General features: G+C 41.8%; 1 protein-coding gene across 4 annotated transcripts in view; it reads left to right on the top strand.

The window, feature by feature from the left end:
• The window catches only part of LOC143022513 (beta,beta-carotene 15,15'-dioxygenase-like), a 139,083-nt gene that overhangs the window by 87,470 nt on the left and 29,113 nt on the right, over window positions 1-22,500 (top strand). For 3 of the 4 annotated variants that reach the window (XM_076180762.1, XM_076180759.1, XM_076180761.1), the window contains exons 4-7: window positions 849-1,002; window positions 7,614-7,770; window positions 13,838-14,052; window positions 20,347-20,493. In XM_076180762.1, coding sequence (XP_076036877.1) covers window positions 849-1,002; window positions 7,614-7,770; window positions 13,838-14,052; window positions 20,347-20,493 — 673 coding nt within the window. The remainder of the gene's footprint in view (window positions 1-848; window positions 1,003-7,613; window positions 7,771-13,837; window positions 14,053-20,346; window positions 20,494-22,500) is intronic. The other variant, XM_076180760.1, reaches the window with a different exon arrangement.

Here is a 22,500-nt window from a genome sequence, read left to right as displayed (position 1 = left end):
TGACCCAGGGCGGTGGGCAGGGTTCAGGGATGACCCGTCATCCAGGAGGTGCTCAGATGAGAGGAAGGGTGGGAGGGGTGTGGAGTGTATTTAGGGATGAAATGGGTGGGAGTGTTTTTATGCCTTTCCTTTTGTGGCTACCTCCCGTGGAAGGGGGAAAAAGCCTTGGTATATGTATGTATATATATATATATATTGGGAAAGTCTCTCGTAAGCAATTAATTTTGAATGCTATTGCACAAGTGACGTCAGTGATTTTAAGAGAACATTTCTCTAACTGTATTTTCTTTATATATATGAATGAACTACAGCAGCTCGACTTTTCTGCCAAATGTACATTATGAACTCATATATGCTTAATTGAAAACGTTTCCAGATAGGTCTTCAAAAAACTGATTAAGATCTCATATATACGTACCTCAACACGCCCCCTTGCATTCCTTTAATAGATTTCTTGCATTATTTTCCGCCACAGTGCCAGTTCCTGCCGCCTCTTCTTTCTACTTCATCTCCTCCTACAACTATTATTACAGACTTGATGACACAGGAAAAATAGTAAAGCAAGCGAAAATTCTAAGTCATCACTACTTATCTGAGTGCTTATTCATATGTATTTATTTTCTTTTATTATTATTATTTCTTCTTTTCCTTCGACCAGTTCGAGATGACTTAAGACTGGAGCACCTCTTCCTTCAAAGCTCGCAACACGAGACATCACAATGCGCTCACAGCAGTCAGTTCCCTTCGTTTTTTTCTTTGCCCGGCCCAAAAGGGATTTTCTTCTTACAGAGGAAGGAAGGACGAAGACCCTTGATAATTCTTCCATGTGTCCTTCCCTCCCCCAACAGATTCATGGCCTTCTTTACACCAATAACCCAACTAGAGGCGACGGACAATTGCGTCGTCAACGTTTCGCCAATTGGCGACGAGATGTTCGCCATGACCGAGACCAACTTTCTCAGACGGATCGACCTAGAAACACTCGAGACGCTTGGCGACAAGGTAGAAAGAGGCGTCGATGGGGGCAGAGCCCTTGACGCAGCGATACCGGAAGCATTTTTTTTCTCTCTCTACGTGGGTGTCCTTCCGTTCCACTGTCTACGGTATTGGTCCCGTGCAATATTGTCCACCTTAAATCTATTTTAGATTCTGTCTCGTCATAACTTTCTAGTCTGTCCGTGGGTGTTTTGTGTCTATTATTTTTAATTATTGTTTTACTTATTTTTTGTTGAAAAGGGGCCATCCATGAGGTCACGGCCTCCGCTCAAACCCCAAAATTTCCAGTGACAGAGATGATTGTTTCCGTTCATCCGTGTTGTCATTAGCATCCACTTCTTACACAGACACACACATACATGTGTGTGTGTGTGTGTGTGTGTGTGTGTGTGTGTGTGTGTGTGTGTGTATGTGTGTGTGTGTGTGTGTGTGTGTGTACCCCTACATATACCATATACATGTACACATTTTCACAGTGTCAGTTTCTGACGTTGTAAGATGGAGGGGGTGGGGCTACGAGTATACGACAGTGTCAAGACGCACAACATTCTGCGATACCCTGCGTTCTCTATACCAAGAGCTTTTTCCTCCTTATAAGGGAGGTAGCCAAATCAAAGGCACGCACCAACTCCCACCCACTCCACCCTCCTCCACCACCCTTTCCCTCTTTCATCTTAGCTCCTCATGGGTGACGGGTCATCGATGTATGCAATGCTTCTGGAATTTTATGCGTGTTCATAGTGCCATTTATGTTTGCAGTCCCCCATTTCATATCACCACAATCCGCCATTGCCCATATACATGTACATATACATTTACATATATATATATATATATACATATACATATACATATACATGTGCTTTGCATACATATACATATACATATACATATACACATACATGTACATATACATATACATATACATATACATATACATATACATATACACACACACACATACACATATATATTTATATATATATATATACACATATATATATATATATATATACTATTTTTGCAGAAACCACCGGGAAATTGAAAAAACAGATACCGAACGTTTTCGTCTATTTAGACATTTTCAAAGGTACAAAAAAGCAATACAGAAAGAAACAATAAATACATAAGAAGAAAAGGATACTCGAAGAGGTCCCATGTTACATTTTATCACACACAATTTTGTCAATAATAAAATTGTCCAATTTAAATAAACCCAAACTCAAGTTCATGTTATCAGTATTACTAAAAATCTGTGACCCGATCGGTTTTCCCAATCCGTCAGAACCCGGCAGAATGCGGACACGCTGACCCCTGTCCGAGAGTAAAGGTCTATTCGATTTTTTTTGCAGGGCCCGACGTGATATCAAGGGACGACTCACACAACCGAGGCCGGAGGGGACGTGTCCCCTTGAGGGATTTACGGTTTCCGGTCCGATTACAGGAATTCTTTTATTAGTACCAGGGGCTCCCCTGAGAGATTCCAAGGGGTTCCAAAGGGACTCCCCAGGAGTTTCCAGAGTGCACCTCAAGGGCTCCACAAGTGCTCCCCTTGATGTTCCAGGGGTTTCTTAATGGGCTTCTCGGGAGTTCCTTGAGGGTTTCACAGAGAATCCCTACAGGGTCTCCCAAAGGCCTCCCCGGGTGTTTCCAGAGGCTTCCCTGGGGGCTTACGAACGTCTCGCTCTTAGCCAATCAGTCGTCTCCGTTGTCGAGACGACACCGCTCTTCGCCAATCAGTCGTCTCCGTTTCCTTGACGTTACCACTCTCTTGGCCAAACAGAGGCCAGCGTTTATTCCTAGAAGACGTTACGCAGCCATATTACTATGACAACTAAACCCGGCGATGTCCTCTTTTCGGCGGAACTGCCAATCCGACCATTTCGACAACAAATTCTTTTTTAGAACATAGATATATGTATGTATGTATGTATGTATGTATGTATGTATGTATGTATGTATGTATGTATGTATGTATGTATGTATGTATGTATGTATGTATGTATGTATGTGTGTATGTATGTATGTATGTATGTATGTATGTATGTATGTATGTATGTATGTATGTATGTATGTATGAATGTATGTATGTATGTATGTATGTATGTATGTATGTATGTAAGTATGTATGTATGTATGTATGCATGTATGGTATGCATGTATGCATGTATGTTTGTATGTATGTATGTATGTATGTATGTATGTATGTATGTATGTATGTATGTATGCATGCGCAATCAAGAAGAGAAGTGAACTTGCAAAGTTGTTAGAGATGGCGTCTTTAATTGTGTGGGACGAAGTCGTAATGGCAAACAAGAATACGTTGACCGCACTCGATATAACGTTGAGGAATATTCTTGAAAATGATAAGTTTATGGGAGGAAAAGTTTTTGTTTGTGCTGGAGATTTCCGACAAATTTTACCCGTTATACGTGGTGGTGGTAAGAACGATGAACTCGAACACTGTATCAAATCGAGTTACATGTGGGGCGATATAACAAAACTGGAATTAACCGAGAACGTACGCCTCAAGAAAAATTATACAAACAACATTAAATTTGCACAAAAATTGTTAGAAATCGGATCACAAAATGACGGGTCTTTGGAACTTGAGGAAGGTTTTGGTGTTCAAGTAAAATCCCGTGAAGAATTGATAAATAGTATCTACGGGGACTTGGAAGACAACCATCTCAACGTTTCATATTTTGAACAACGAGCTATAATATCACCTACAAACGACGATGTTGACAGTGTGAATCTCATGATCTATGACAAATCAAAGGAAAGAGAAGTAATTTATTACAGTACTGATAGAGCAGTGGAAGAAGGGACCGATATTCAAACTTCGGTATTACATATAGAGTACATATACATATACATATACATATACATGCATACATACTTATATATATATATATATATATATGTATATGTATATGTATAAATATATGTATATGAATATATATTTGTATATATATATATATATACAAATATATATTCATATACATATATTTATACATATACATATACATATACTTAAACATATACATATACATATACATATACATATACATATACATATACATATACATATACATATACATATACATATACATATACATATACATATACATATACATATACATATACATATAAATATACATATAAATATACATATACATATACATATACATATACATATATATATACCAACATATACATATACATAATTTTTCCACATCCGACCTAGATATGGACCAAAAGGTCTCCTCTCGGTGTACTCCGCCTTTGTAATCCTTTGTAATCATTTGTATACGTATATGTATACTTATACGTATACGTATACATATACATACATATATATATATATATATATATATATATGTATATACACATATACATGTATATATACATATACATATACATATACATATACATATACATATACATATACATATACATATGCATATGCATATACATATACATATACATATACATATACATATACATATACATATACATATTTTTTTCCGCATCCGACCTAGATATGGACTAAAAGGTCTCCTGTCGGTGTGCTCCGCCTTTGTAATCCTTTGTAATCTTTTGTATACGTATACATATACATACATATATGTATATCCATATATATATATATATATATATATATATATATATATATATATATATATATATACATATGCATGTACATACACATACACATATACATAAACATATACATAAACATATACATATATCGTTATATTTCACTGCATATTCATTTGTTACCACATGATTCGAAAACGTCTGGTAGACTTGTGTTTACATGTGTTTTTTCGGGGTCGTTTAAGCCCCTCCAAAACGGTGATATGACTTATACATTCTATTCTATCTTGCACCAAGATATTTTATTTATCTGAAGTGAGGAACCACGACCTGTTAGAGGGTCACGATCAATAAAGACTCCAATCAGACTAAAATCCAGCCATCTTCCAGTTGAATAAAGTACATTTGGCTGTAAGCAGAAAAAAGGTATTTGAACTGTGCCATCACACTGAAGGGAAAATTCTTTGCATGTCTTCACTTTCAGTATTGTTTTGGTAACTGTTGGTATAACCATAAGTCTGTATTGATATTCAACTACATGTGTGCCTGTTGTGCTTAAAAAACTGAGTGAAATAGCCTGGCGGAGGTCAGAATAAAACTGTAAGTACCCCAACACACACACACGCACGCACATACACACACGCACACACACATACACACACAAACACATACACACACACGGCTCGAGGCGCAGTGGTAGCATTCGCAACTGGTAACCCATCGGTCTGAGCTCGAATTCCGCTCAGGGCTGAAATAATTTAATTATCGCTACACTGCGAGCCGTTCCTTCAACTCTTGTGGGTGGGGAGGTGTGTGTGTGTGTGTGTGTGTGTGTGTGTGTGTGTGTGTGTGTGTGTGTGTGTGTGTGTGTGTGTGTGTGTGTGTGTGTGTGTGTGTGTGTGTGTGTGTGTGTGTGTGTGTGTGTGTGTGTGTGTGTGTGTGTGTGTGTGTGTGTGTGTGTGTGTGTGTGTGTGTGTGTGTGTGTGTGTGTGTGTGTGTGTGTGTGTGAAGTCACAGCAGTACCCATAGATCTCTCATACATGAGCTCCGACCTCTCATCCGGGAGGATAGTAGCTGTCGATCACGAGTCCAACACGTGATCCAAAACCATGGTGAATTAAACACACACACACACACACACACACACACACACACACACACACACACACACACACACACACACACACACACACACACACACACACACACACACACACACACACACACACACACACACACACAGATAAAATGTATACTATAATTAAATGTTCGCCCAAAGAAGGAAAGGTACCACAAGACTGGAAAAATACAAAGATTGTACCAATATATAAAGGAGGAAACAAGGAAAATTCAACTAACTACAGACCGGTCTCCCTAGCAAGCACAGTAGCAAAAATATGTGAAAAAGCGATCAAAAGTAGATGGGTTAAACACCTGAAAGAAAAATCTATACTGAACCCAAATAAATCTGGATGTAAACAAGGAAGCTCATGTACAACAAACCTGATCTGCTTCTATTCGAGACTAATAGATATAATACAAGAGAGGGATCGATGGGCAGATTGTGCCTATCTAGACCTACAAAAATCATTTGACAAAGTACCACACAAGAAATTGATAAGAAAATTAGAATCAATAGGTGGTATCGGAGGTAAATTATTAGAATGGATGGAAGACTTCCTGACTGGGAGAAAAATGAGGGTAGTAATTATAAACAAATACTCGAAGTGGGAAGAAATGATAAGTGGTGTTCCACAGGGGTCGGTTCTGGCTCCAATCATGTTTGCCATATATAAAAATGACATGGATAAAGGAGTTGAATGTTATGTGAATTTCTTCGCATATGACGCAAAATATTAAAGAAAGTAAGAACAAAAGAGGACTGTGATTCATTACAATCAGACCTGGACAAAATCTGGAAATGGACTCAAAAGTGGGAAGTGAACCTCAACATCAAGAAATGTAGCATAATGGAGTTTGGAAAAAGTAAAAACAGAATTTCAAAAAATTATAAAATTGATGAAGAAGAAATAAAAAAAGTGCACTCGGAAAGGGACTCTGGAGTAATAATCAGCAAAGACATGACACCGGATAAACATATAAACAGAATAGTCGGAGAAACTTTCAACCTATCAAGGTCAATGAAAGAGGCATTTGACTATTTGGATGAAGAAATGATTGAAAAAATATTAGTTACATTGATTAGACCAAAACTGGAATACGCAGCGACACTGTGGACACCCAGTACTAAAAAGAATATATGGAAATTAGAAAGAATACAGAAAGCAACGACAAACTTGGCACTAGCTCTTTCCAAATTAACATATGAACAAAGATTATCCAAATCGGAACTACCAACACTGGAGCAGAGAAGAGAGGTGATCTACTATCTATAGAATCATGGAAAGAATGGAAATCTTTGATAGGAATGATCTACTGAAAATTACAATGGAAAAACAAGAGGTCATGAAAAGAAACTCAAAAAGGATAACTATAGAAGAGATCTGAAAAAAATAGCTTCCCACAAAGAGTGCTGGATATCTGGAATAACTTAGATAAAGAAACAGTGTATGCAAATACTATTCAAGATTTTAAGAAAAAACTTTATGCTGAAAGATACAAAGACGGGTCACCACGAGCACAGCTCCCTTCCCGTGTAATACAACTAGGTAAACACACACACACACACACACACACACACACACACACACACACACACACACACACACACACACACACACACACACACACACACACACACACACACACACACACACACACACACACACACACACACACACACACACACACACACACACACACACCACCACCTCTCATGGCGCTATGGTTACACGAGAACACGTGATCCAAAGACCAAGTGAATACACACACACACACACACACACACACACATCTAAAATACTATTCTCTCAGGTATTCTTACACGTGTACAAACGCTCTGGGGTAACTTAATTTAGAAATGCATTGTGTAATTGAGTACCCCTGGCCAACAGACGCGGTTGGATAAACACGTGGCGGTGAATCAAGCAACTGCACACCCTCACATCGACCCCGACGGGACCGTCTACAACATGGGGAACTCGTACCAGGCCAGGACTGGTCCTACGTACAACATCATCCAGTTCCCACCGGCGAAGACCGACGAAAATGGTGAGTAGATCGCGGAGGGATGTTGTTGTTGCTTTAAGTTCGGGGAGCAGAGGGCCCTCATGGGCATGCTCGTAATGGGGCCGTCGAAACGGTTCACCCAAGCAGTGATACATGTGGGGGCTGACACTCTACCAGCCAACGCAGTTCTCTCTAGCCGGAAAAAGCGGTTTACAAGGCCCTCAGGTGTCAATTGCCCCCTCTTTAGAAACATAGTTTCAGAGCAATTACGCAGGTGGTGACACAGTTCAGTGTCTGAGGCGTGACAGCATTGTTACGACCTTTGTCCTGCCATAAGCAGCAGTCCTCGAGGTGCAGTCTTTGAAGCAGTGCCTATACCCGTGGCGGAGCTAAACGTGAGAGAGCGAATGGCTTGTGCGCTGTGACCTCGCGGTACCATCTACCTCGGTCCTGTAGCGATGCTACTATTAGTGAAGAGAAAGAGGTTTTGGTGAGTTCGTCTCCTTTATTGTAAGGTACGAGTGAACGGCGGAAGCCGATATATATACTGCGTGGGCAGGTTACCCGTGGTGCGTAATTAGGTAATTGCACTGGGTTAGGTCGGGTCAAGCAGGGTCGCGCTGGCAGAGAAGCGTCAGGTCGTAGACATCAGTCACGTTCCCTGCCACGTGACTTGTCGCGGCTGTACAATACTCCCCTCTTAAATTTGCCTTTGCTTAAGGGGGCGTCCTGCACGTGAGAATTTGGTGGGCGGAGTGTCGAGGTGTGCCGGTTTTAGGCGGTCGATGGAAACCCATTCTGGCCTGCCGGAGATGGAGATGCGGAAGGTCTTGTCTTTACGTTCAAGGACAAGATGGGGGCCAGTGTAGGGACGGGTGAGTGGTGGGGTGTGAGCGTCCGTCCTCAGGAAAACGTGCGTCGAGGTGTGGAGGTGTTTTGGGAGGTATTCCTTCACCTCCCGGTGATGTGTCGGCACGCATGGGGCAAATTTGCCGACAGTGCGTCGAAGCTGTTGCAGGCTCTCGGGAGACTCCTGTGGAGGGAAGAATTCTGCGGGCATGACGAGGGTTTGGCCGAAGACCATCTCTGCTGGAGACACGTTGAGGTCGTCCTTGATGGCTGTCCGAAGGCCAAGGAGTATCCATGGTAGCTGGGGTAGCCAGGAGCCGTTGTTGCAGCGTGCCATAAGAGATGCTTTGAGTGAGCGGTGGGTTTGCTCGACCATGCCGTTGGCTGCGGGGTTGTAGGAGGTAGTGTGGTGGACTGTAGTACCCAGGAGTTCAGCGAGAGAATGCCACAGCCGCGACGTGAAGCAAGTTCCTTGGTGGGAGGTGACGTGTTCCGGGAGGCCAAATCTGGCTATCCATCCACTGAGAAATGCTGTAGTGCAGGATGAGGCGGTACTATCCTTCATGGGGATGACCTCCAACTAGCGGGTCGATCTATCGATGGCGGTGAAGAGGTAACGATGGCCTTCCGACAGGGGGAGTGGGCTGACGACGTCGGCATGAATGTGTGCGAAGCGTCGTCGCCGCTGATGGAATGATTCGATGCCTGATTCAGTGTGGCGATGAATTCTGCTTTGCTGGCAGGCAATGCAGGATCTGGCCCACTCTTTTGCGTCCTTGGAGATGCTCTGCTAGATGAATTTCTGCTTCAGGAGCTTCGCAGTGACGCGCCCTGAAGGGTGAGACAGGCCGTGTATTAAATTGAACACTTGACGTCGGAAGGCAGCTGGGATGAGGGGTAGTGGGCGGCCGGTACTGATGTCGCAGAGGATGGTGTGGTTGTCGTGAAAAGGGACGTCTTGCCACTAGGGATGTGATGGATGTCCTGTAGGCAAGTGTTTCAGGATCCTCCCGTTGCTCTCTGGCAATAGCTGCGTAGTCGAGGCCGAGTTGAACTGCGTCGATGGCTACTCGGGAGAGGGCGTCTGCGACGGGGTTGTTTGTACCGGGGACGTGCTTGATGGTGCAATTGAACTCGGCGATGGCAGAGAGGTGGCGGCGCTGTCTGGCAAGCCAAGCGTCCTGTTGTTTTGTGAAGGCGTGCACCAGAGGTTGATGGTCGGTGTTGATGATAAATGAGGAGCCCTCGAGGAAATGGCGAAAGTGGCGGACGGCGTGGTGGATGGCGAGGAGCTCTCTGTCGAAGGTGCTGTAGTTGAGCTCGGCCTTGGAGAGTTTCCTGCTGAAGAAACCGAGGGGTGTAGGTCTGCCACTGAGGGTTTGTTCGAGCACACCCCCTATGGCGACATTGCTGGCGTCCGTTGACAGTTGTAGCTGGGCACCTGGTGCAGGGAAGGAGAGGGTGGTGGCACGGGCAAGGGCTTTTTTGGCATTGACGAAGGCAGCTTCCATGGCGGGGTTTCACAGGAGGTCCTTCGGTTTTCCGTGAAGGGCGTTATAAACATGTTTAGCTGGCGTCTGTGGTGTCTGTCACAGCTCAGGCTTGAAGACGTCGGGGAATTCCGTGAGCAGGTGGGCGTAGGGCATTCTAGCGTCGATGGTGGCGACCGTGGTTGGCTGTGGCGCAATCTGCAGGGGCGTCGAGACGGATGCGGTTGCGCAGACTAGGCGGCTTTTGGCGACGTCGACCAGTAACCTGTAATGAGCGAGGAAGTCAGCACCGAGAAGGGGCATCTTGATGTTTGCCAGGATGAAGTTTCATGAGTAGTGGCGACTCCCAAAGGTGAGGTTCAGGCGTTTCCACCCGTAGGTAGCTATGGTAGTGCCGTTAGCTGCGACGAGCCTAACACCAACGTCCTTGGGGACCCGGCGTTCTGCAGCGGATGCAGGAATTATGGATCTGCAAGCACCAGTGTCGACAAGGAAGCGACGTTTAGAGGGCTTGTCGTTGATGTAGAGGCCCGTTGCGCCTGTAGGGGCCACCGTGATGGACGGTGACCCATTTAGGCGTTTTTTTGTCCAGGTACATCCTGGTTGGCATTTCTTGGCGAAGGCGCCGAATCTTGTGTGGTAGTAGCACAGGTGCAGAGCGGGGGTGGTCCGGCGTCGCTGCCTTTGCTGGTGTCGTTGGAGCCTGTTGGCTGGCGATGCTGCTGCGGCGAAGATTTCGTCCGTGATGTCGTCCGTAGCACAGACATCCTTACCCCTTGCTGCGGCGGCGTGGGTATCGGCGAGATGGTCCGCCGTGAAACTTCGTCGGTGGTCATTTCCTCGGCGTTGACAAGGGCGGATCGGACGGGCGCTGTGAGGCGCATGAGCCACAATTGACGAAGCATATCGACGTTCCTGCTGGTTCCGTTGGCTGTGGGTGGGAGGCGGGCGATGGACATCATCTCGAGGTATGCTGTACTTGGTTTAATGTCCCCCAGTGGCTGTTAGGAGAGTTGGAGGATTTTTGCAGCTCTGGAGTCTGCTGACGGCGTGAATTCCTGAAGCAGGTAGTGTTTCAGAACGTCATACTGGATAACTCCGTCGTGTTGATCAAGCCATTGGGAGATGAGTGGGAACACATCCTCGGGGATCGCCTCGAGAACATAGTCTGCCTTCGTTTGGGACGAGCTGATATTGCGCAGGCGGAACTGAATCTCCATTCGTCGAAACCAGGAGGTGGCGTCGACCGTAGAAAAAGGCGGCAGCTTCAAGGAGACGGGGTTGACGGTGTTGGTAGCGGGCGGCGTGGCGTCGGGGGTGGCGTCAGGGGTGGCTTCGGGGGTGGCGTCGGGGGTGACGGCGGTAGCTGGGTCCATTGTCGCTCCGAATGGTCACCAGTGTAGCGATGCTACTATTGGTGAAGAGAAAGAGGTTTTGGTGAGTTCGTCGCCTTTATTGTAAGGTACGAGTGAACTGATTTTACATGCGCCGGAAGCCAATATACATACTGCGTGGGCAAGTATATTACACTGGGTTAGGTCGGATCAAGCAGGGTCACTCTGGCAGAGAAGCGTCAGGTCGTGAACATCAGTCACTTTCCCTGCCACGTGACTTGTCGCGGCTGTACAGTCCACATGTTTTGCTTCTAGTCTGTTCCAACATTGAAGTGCGGGACTTGAGCTCAGTCCTGCTTTGAGTAATGTTAACTCTAACTGTAGGTCTCTTACGAACTGCTGATGTAGCTGCGTGAACCAGCTCTGTCATTCCACTGGACACTGACATGACTCGGTACCAAGGTGAAAGTCATAATCCTGTCTTGTTGTAGGGGTTTATGTTGGAGTGTGAGGATACAAATCAGAAGGTGGGTGTTATCGCTTGGCTGAGGGTGTTTCAAGCTGTCAATAATTGACTTCGAGGCCGTATTTATCACTGCAGAATCAGATCACAATACCAGGGTAGGGATAGCTTCGTCTTGGATTGTGGATGAGGAGCCAGTGACTTTCTTGCCAAGATCCATCGGTCACGAAGGGGTATCCCGCAGTACGTGGCCTGATAGGGTCTGCGAGGTCGCCCGTGTAGTAGACAGCGCACCCCTGCCGCGTCAGGGAGTAGATCTGGGCCTCGGCACGTGCGCATACATGTGCAGGGTCGTAGAAACCCTTCCTGGCCGAAAGGTCCGTCATAGAGATCTATTTAGCGACATAGTCTAATCTAAAGATCAAAACGATTTTGAAGCTAAATATGGTAGACGAAGAAAAACAGAGGGTACCCCACGAGTGTAGCCTCTTCCTTCTATGTTGCAGTTATGTAAATACAGTTAGATGAGCACACACGCACACACATACACACACACACACACACACACACACACACACACACACACACACACACACACACACACACACACACACACACACACACACACACACACACACACACACACACACACACACACACACACACACACACACACACACACACACACACACACACACACACACACACACACACACACACACACATATACACTCGTGGCGCAGTTGGTAGAGTTCCCGGCTGTCACTACTGCGGTCCGGTTTTGAATCCCGCCCAGGGCTGAACTAATTTCAGTATCACTGCGCTGCGGGTTGTTACTCCAACTCGTGGGCCGGGATTTGGGGTGTATGTGCGTGTAAGGTCACAACATTACCCATAGATCGGTCATATATGAGCTATGAGCTCTCTTCCGGGAGGGAAATAGCTGTCGACCACAAGTCCAACACATGATCCAAGACCTTGGTGAATCACACACACACACACACACACACACACACACACACACACACACACACACACACACACACACACACACACACACACACACACACACACACACACACACACACACACACACACACACACACACACACAGTGGCGCAATGGTAGAATTACCGGCCGCCACTACGGTGGTCCGGGTTCGAATCCTGCCCAGGACTGAAATAATTTTAGTATCGCTGCGCTGCGAGTCGTTACTCCAACTTTCGCAGGCAGGGAGTTGTGTGTGTGTGTGTGCGTGTAAAGTCACAGTATTACCTATAGGACGGTCATATATGAGTTCTGAGCTCTCTTCCGGGAGGGAAATAAAGGTCGATCACGAGTCCAATAAGTGGTCCAAGGCCATGGGGAATCACACACACACACACACACACACACACACACACACACACACACACACACACACACACACACACACACACACACACACACACACACACACACACACACACACACACACACACACACACACACACACACACACACACGCAACCCCCCGCCCACACACACACAAAACTTCCCGACTTTCACTACGGCGGTCCGGGTTCGAATCCTGCCCAGGGCTGAAATAATTTCAGTATCGCTGCGCTTCGAGTCGTTACTCCAACTCTCGTAGGCGGAGAGTTGGGTGTGTGTGTGCATGTAAGGTCACAGCATTACCCATAGATCGGTCATACGAGCTCTTAGCTCTCTTCCGGGAGGGAAATTGCTGTCGATTACGAGTCCAGCGCGTGATCCAAAGACCAAGGTGAAAAAGACCAAGGTGAATACACACACACACACACACACACACACACACACACACACACACACACACACACACACACACACACACACACACACACACACACACACACACACACACACACACACACACACACACACACACACACACACACACACACACACACACTTCGCGACGAGCAGCCATACATAGGTTCCTCTTCTTTCACCAGGGAAACGTGTGAGTTCGATGGAACAAGCCAAGATCGTGTGTTCGATCCCAAGCACCTGGAAGACGTGCCCTTCCTACTACCACTCCTTTGGCATCACCGACAACTACTTCATCTTCATCGAACAGCCCCTCGTGTTCAACCTCACAAAGTTCCTCGTCAATCACTACGTGGGTCGCCCCTACCTTGGGGCTATTGACTGGTACCCGGACAGAAAGGTACAACAGCATGGACAACTTCGGCCTGCCTATCTGTCTGTGTAGGCTGGTTCTCCTACTTTGGTCTGGGGATGGAGGGGGAAGAGAAAGAAAAGGAGGGATGAAAGAAAGTCCGCTTGTTGGCGAGAAACAGAAAGGGCCAGAGGGAGACAGAGACTAACACAAACAGAGACAAGAACAGAGACAGAGGCAGAGACAGAAAGAGGGAGTCATACAGAAAGAGAGAGAAAGAGTTTGATGTATTTTCACTTTTCCAATGTCATCCAGCAAATTAGTCATAATATATAAGAGTAGTCTGAATCGCCTCCCTCCCTCCTCTTCATTTCTCCTTTCTCCCAATTTCCATTTGACAAATATCATTCACAAAATGTCAAGGCATTAGAAGGCTTGAACTCTTACCAGAACCCTAGTTATTGGGTCATTAGCTTGTGAGAATCGGGGAGTTGGGGTGGGGGAAATCGCCATAGTATGAATCGGTGGGGTTAAACCAGTTTCGGGTGTTGGGATCTGCTGAAGAGGTGTTGTGGCTTACTGCATTACTTCTGACCCGGGACAGTGAGTGGGAAATAGGGATGGTCCTTCTTCCACAAGGGGCTAAGAGAAAAAGACAACAAATGGGTTTTGGGTAGGTTTTGGTTTGGGTGGTTATAGGATGAGAGAAAATGCCTCGACTGTACACCCTTGTCTATATTGAGCAAGGGCCTTTTGGCACATACATACACACTCACCCATACACACACGCAAACACACACACACACACACACAGTTGGTAGAGTTCCTGATCGCCACTACGGCGGTCAGGGTTTGAATCCCGTCCAGGAATAAATTAATTTCAGTATCGCTGCACTGCGAGTCGTTACTCCAACTCCAGTGGGGGGGGGGAGCTGTGTGTTGTGTGTGCATGTAAGGTCACAGCATTACCCATAGATCGGTCATATATGAGCTCTGAGCTCTCTTCAGGGAGGGAAATAGCTGTCGATCACGAGTACAACACGTGATTCAAGACCATAGTGAATTACACACACACACACACACACACACACACACACACACACACACACACACACACACACACACACACACACACACACACACACACACACACACACACACACACACACACACACACATTCGTCAGATGGACGGCGAAGATTGGAGTTCCGAAGAAAAAGTGAAATTTTCGTGGATATCAACGTTAAGGAAGTACCTTATTGTATTTACAGGGAAGGGGAAAGCTCGTGGTGTAGTGGGAAGGTGATGAAAAAGGAGAAGGGGAGGGATTACTGAGGGAAATGGAAGGAAATGAGGAAGGAGAGGACTTGATCCAGGCAGGCAGACGCCATATAAACAAACGTCAATTTAGTGACGATGAAGGGACTAACAAAAATGTAAAGATTAGAAATATAGATAAGAGCAGCACAATGGAAGGTGAGGATAATAACTTCCAGGGATTTAAGGAGGGGGGGGGATACCAACCTCCTTCGATTAGCAAGACTAGAGGAAAAACTTGAGAAAATGACCGAACATTGGGAGAACAGGTTCGGCAAAATGGAGGACAAAAGATCACGATGGGAAGTAATGATAGTGGAGAACAAAATATCACGATAGGATGTACTGAAAATGGAGGAGATAATATCACGGTAGGATATAAGGTCAGTGGAGGACAAAATATAATTCTAGGAGGGGATACCGGACAGAATGTCAATGAAGGCCAAAATATCATGATAGGATGTAATGACAGTGGAAGACAAAAGATCACGATGGGATGTAGTTATAGTGGAGGAAAAATATCACGGTAGGATATAATGTCACTGGAGGACAAAATATAATTTTAGGAAGGGATGCCGGACATAATGTCAATGAACGACGGGAGGCCGGCGTGAATCACGGTGACGTAGGGGGACAAAATGTACAAAAGAGATCGGATGACTGTGATCGACCAGATGTCCGTGATGGGGGAAATGTTAATTTTGATGGGAGAAATGTTAATGAGGCATTAAATGTCAATGAAGGACCAAATAATAATATAGAGCAAGGTATAAATAAAAAACAAAATGATAATGTAAGACATGATATTGAAACTCAAAATGTGTCAAAAAGAAATAATCCCGAGTTTCTTAAAACCATGTACTTTAATGCTCGTAGTATTAGGAACAAATTTCAAGAAATACAGGCGTATGTCAAAAGCGAAAATCTCGATATGATAGGAATAACTGAGACATGGTTAAATGGTACAGAGTTCGAAGCTGAATTTAATATTGCGGGATTTAAACATTTTCATCAGGATAGAAACCACAAGAAAGGTGGTGGTGTTCTGTTGTACGTTAAAAACGATGTTCATGCTTGTGTTTTAGAGAAAGTAAAACAGGATGCATATGATAATTTGTGGGTTGAGTTAACCCAAACAAATGGACAAAAAATGAATATAGGTGTAATATATAGGCCAAAGACATTATCATTAGCAGACGACAAACTGTTATTTCAAGAACTGTCTAGTTTCTGCAACCGGGATTTATTGATAATGGATGATTTCAATTTTACTGACATTGATTGGATGACCCTTGAACATGGCCATATAGGTAGTCGCTTGATTGATTTTCTTGGTGACAATTACTTAATTCAGCATGTAAAAGAGCCCACAAGACATGGAAACTTACTCGATCTATTGATCACTAGCCGCGAAAGCATGGTAACCGATGTAGAAGTCGGTGAATCTGTTGCAAATAGCGATCACAACTTAGTTAGATTCAAACTCCTAAACAATTTTAGAATAGATACTTGTGTTTCTAAAATACCCGACTTCAGTAAAGCTCAGTTCATAGCACTACGTCAGGAGCTTCAGCTTACAGATTGGGAGGCAAAAGTAACCGAAAGACCTGTAGATCAGATGTGGGAAATATTTCAAAATACGCTCACTAAGATGATTCATACTTACATTCCTTTTAAGGACAGACGTCCCCCAAATCAGGCTCGCTCAAAGTGGCTCGACAAAGAAACTGACAAAAGTATTGCTAAAAAGAGACAGGCTTATAAGAAATATAAGCGCTCGGGTGCATCTAATGACTATGCAAGTTATGCATCAATATAGAGAGATTTAAAAATGACAATAAGAAAAAGAAAACGACAATACGAAATTAACATCGCTGATAAATCCAAAGAGAATCCCAAAGAATTCTATAGTTACATTAGAGATAAAAAGGTTGTTAAGAATCACATTGGTCCACTATTATCTGCTGACGGTTAACTTGAATAGTCAAATGAAGGAATGTGTAATATCTTAAACAATTATTTTAGGTCGGTATTCGTAAACGAAACACCTCAAAGTGAACTCCAAACTGAAACCTGTGAAAAGTCTAAGGTGAACTTACTACGGTAAATATGACAAAAGAAAAAATTAGAAGGTGTATAGATAAACTCAAAGTTAATAAAACATCAGGGCCTGACGGTTGGCATCCAAGAATCTTAAAGGAAATGAAAAATGAGATTGTTGTTCCATTAGAAATTATTTTCAAGAAATCCATCATATCAAGAGATGTCCCAAGAGAATGGAAGCTAGCTAACGTTACTCCCATATTCAAAAAAGGTGACAAAAAGAAACCAAATAACTATAGGCCTATAAGTTTGACTTCAATCGTAGGAAAAATAATGGAAACTATCATCAGAGATGCTATCGAACATCATTTAGAAAATAACCGTTTGATAAATGACAGCCAGCATGGTTTCAGACGGAAACGTTCTTGCGTGACTAACTTACTCGAATTCTACAACACAGTTATCACGAATTATGACAAAAGAAACAATATAGATTTAATATATCTAGACTTTGCAAAAGCTTTTGATACCGTCCCACACGAAAGACTACTTACTAAATTAGCTTTACACGGAATAAGTGCTAGCCTATTAGGTTGGACTAGTAATTGGTTGAATGGTCGAAAATAGAGAGTTGTTTTAAACGGAAAAACTTCTAGATGGAAATTTTTTACAAGTGGAGTTCCTCAGGGTTCCGTTCTTGGGCCACTTCTATTCATAGTATATATAAATGATATAGACCATGGACTAAAATCTACTGTTTCCAAATTTGCTGATGATACAAAACTGTGCGGAGTGGCAAATGATCACTCAAACCAATTAGATATTCAAGAAGATTTAGATAAATTACAGCAATGGTCTGAAAAGTGGCTAATGAAATTTAACACAAGTAAATGCAAGGTAATGCACATAGGTAAAAATAACAGTAAGTACGATTACCAGTTATTTGGAAATTCGTTAACAAAAGTGGATAGTGAAAAAGATCTCGGCGTAATTATCAGTAACGACCTCAAATCATCCAAGCAGTGTATTTCAGCCTCTGAGAAAGCAAATAAGATTCTGGGACTGATTGCGCGATCTTTTGATTTCAAAAGTCCATCACTCATTAACAAGCTATATAAATCGTTAGTTCGTCCACATTTGGAATATGCTGTTTCCGTATGGTCACCGAATCTCATTAAAGACATTGGCAGACTGGAAAAAGTACAACGGCGAGCCACAAAACTGATTCCAAATATCAAAAATAAATCATACGTAAATCGACTAAAACATATGAATCTGTTTTCCCTAAAAAAGCGTAGACTCAGAGGTGAATTGATACAGGTCTTTAAGATTTTAAAGGGAATTGACAACATCATAAGTGACCAAATTTTCACATTGAATGAGAATCAGACAAGAAACAATGGTCTCAAACTGTCCGGAAATAGATTCAATTTAGAAGTAGGTAGAAACAACTTTGCCAACCGTGTAGTTAATGAATGGAATAAACTTCCTGCACAGGTAGTGCAATGTAGTTCAGTTTGAAGCTTTAAGAATCATTTAGATAAATACCTAAGCAAGATGCTGTAATGATTATAATTTATTTCATATTATTATTATTATTTTTTTTATCATTTGTCTGTCTGATTTTCATTTATTATTAGTTATATGTCAATTTATTATTATTTACTATTTACCTGTTTGTTTATTATTTAACTATACATATGCGTTTATTTCTGTATTTTATTTGTTATTTATATTATTATAGTTTTTATTTATTGTTTTATTATTTTTTTTTCGCATCCGACCTAGATATGGATCAAAAGGTCTCCTGTCGGCATGCTCCGCCTTTGTAATCCTTTATGTATATGTACATGTATATGTATTTTTGCAGAAACAACCGGGAAATTTAAAAAAACAGATACCGAACGTTTTCGTCTATCAAGACATTTTCAAAGGTACAGAGAAGCAATACATAAAGAAAAAATATATACATAAGAAGACAGAGGATATTAGGAAATGTCCCATCTTACAAATTATCACACATAATCTTGTCAATAATAAAATTGTCTAATATTATTTCCAAAATTTCTTTTTATGAAACAAGATTCAATAATCCCTTTGGTGGAAAATAATCCACTTGACACTTGCCCCGTTCTAATACTATATTTATACTGGCCTATTCTTTTATTTAAACTTTTGCCTGCTTGACCAATGTAGATTACATAGGTCAAACTAGGAACGAGTGTTTTAAAAATGCAAGGTAACCACTTTAGAAAATGAATAAACGGAGCAGAGCGCTTTCTTATATTACATCTTATATTACATCTTCACTGAAGATGTAATATAAGAAAGCGCTCTGCTCCATTTGTTTATTTTCTAAAGTGGTTACCTTCCATGTTCATGTATATGTATATATATATATATATATATGTATATATATATATATATGTATATGTATATGTATATGTATTAGTATATGTACAGTAAATATATATATATATATATATATGTGTGTATGTATATGTATATGTATATGTATATTCATATATGTATATGTATATTCATATGTATATATATATATATATATATATATATATATATATATATGCATATACTGTATATATGCATGTACATATACATATGCATATACATATACATATACAAATACATATACATATATACATGCATACACACACACACACACATATATGTATGTATATATATATATACATATATATATGTATATATATATATATATATATATGTTGTATATATATATATATACATACATACATATACATATACATATACATATACATATACATATACATATACATACACATAAACATATACATATACATATACATATACATGTACATGTACATATACATACACATATACATAAACATGTTCGTATACACTTATTCATAGATTTTTCATAGTGAACATTTATTTTGGTTGTTCACTGATATATCTCCTTTGAACTCTTACCCGCCGTCGCAGACCAGCTTCCGGGTTGTGAACCGCGCCACGGGCGAGATGGTACCCATAGACTTTGTGGCGAATGCATTCTTTACCTTCCACCACATCAACGCCTACGAGGAGGACGGGCACCTCGTCGTCGACGTCTGCGCCATGGAAGACGGCCAGGTGGGTCGAACGGCATTCCTCGGTTTGCTCATCGCCGTTGTTACCATTAATTAATTAATTCATTCATTCATTCATTCATTCATTCATTCATTCATTCATTCATTCATTCATTCATTCATTCATTCATTCATTCATTCATTCATTTGTCCTTTCATTCGTCCATTCATTCACTGTTTATCTATTTTTTCTTTTTTAACTGTTTATCTATTATTGTTGTTTATATATCTATATATTTGTTTTTATATTTATATTACCTATTTATATATCTATGTATGTATTCTTCGATTTATCTACTATTATTTTGTAATTAACCGATTGATTTATTCTTTAACTATTTATTTAACTAACTGATTGCTTAAACCACAAATTACATTGGCAAAGCACGTCGAAAGACCTTTCCATCTAATACTTGGCCAGTGGTAAAAAAAAAAAAAAAAAAAAAAAAAAACGAAGGATACATCACATAAACATAAGGGAAGCAAGTAGTAAAATATTCATTCGAGAGATATCATATATACATATATGTCGCAAATCTGTGGACAGTGGAAAGGAGAGGATGTGGGGTGGAACGGGTGGGGGTAGATAGCTACAGTGGGAGCCGAAGTCCAGAAAATTTGCATAACCGACCGGGACCGAACATGCTTCCCTCTGAGCGGCGTGTATAAATTTCAGTACTTGAAAGGGGATACAGAATGATTCAACTCATTTAGCTAATCACAACCCTGGACTAATTAGATAAACTAGAAGAAATCGATTTAATAGAATAAATTCCACAGTGAATACATTTTAGAAAACATGAGACACAACACTTTAGTGATTCCCATTAAATAAACATCATTTGAAGACAAAACAGAATAAATTCCACAGTGAATACACTAAGAAAACATGAAACAACACTTTAATGATGCCCATTAAGTAAACACCATTTGAAGACAGGATAGAATAAATTCCACAGTGCATGCATTTAGAAAACATGTGACACACTTTAGCGATTCCCATTAAATAAACATCATTTGAAGACAAAACTGAATAAATTCTACAGTGAATACACTTAGAAAACATGAAACAACACTTTAATGATTCACATAGCTTCCAATCTTAACGGATGTGTTCGATAAAGCTGGAGACATGAGAACGCCTCATCATGGTTGGTGCGGTTGATGGGATCCGACTCATAGTTCATTGGATTATGTCACCACGGTTAAATTGCTTAAGGAGGCTGATCAAGTCCAATTCACACGCCATAAGCACACCACTTCGAATAGTTCAATTGTGGTTAATGCGAGCTTCTTCGCAGAATACCTAAGACACACTTTGCCTCTTCCCAGCTTCTTATGGAACTGATGTTTCAATGGTGGGCACGGCGGGAAGTCGCGCAATGTTGCCAAGTTTCATAGTTTCAAATCATTGCCTCCGAAGGGTACGGTGTATAATGTGTCTGTAGGAGTCGATTTATCTCTAGCAATCCCTTTAAGACAATCACTAGAGACGAGAGAAAATTATCAATCCTAACTAGCCTAAGCAGTTAACCTAATTACATAACTTTATGAGAGGTGGCAAGTGCGCAGGGATTGAAATTTCAAACCGTTGAAACAAATTCACATGGTAATGCTTAGTTGAAATGTTTATTTGTACACAAGACACCAATTTATAATTACATGGTGGAACAATAAATTCACAAGGTTGATACTCCAGGTTCAACCATTAAACATTCGTGACATCTCTGTATTTCGTCATCAATGGGTACCGTGTACAATGGGCGGGAAATTCCTATGAACAGATAATTCTTTAAACTCGTTAATGGTCCACAACTAGTGGCCAAATTGGTGTTACATACAATAAAAATAATGGCGAAAGTACAAATATAAAGCCTACTATATCGGCTAGGTCCTTGAACGAAAGTATTTGCAAATTATGGTTTGAAAACAGACGTGTAATTTGGGAATGGATGGTGTGTCACAACCCCGAAAGTTACGACAATACATACATACATACATACATACATAT

This window comes from Oratosquilla oratoria, unplaced genomic scaffold (assembly GCF_046742065.1).
Source record: "Oratosquilla oratoria isolate Oo_2021 unplaced genomic scaffold, ASM4674206v1 SCAFFOLD107, whole genome shotgun sequence".
Taxonomy (NCBI): Eukaryota; Metazoa; Arthropoda; class Malacostraca; order Stomatopoda; family Squillidae; genus Oratosquilla; species Oratosquilla oratoria.
Note: the sequence above shows the minus strand (reverse complement) of the source record. Positions and strands in the feature narration are given on the sequence as shown.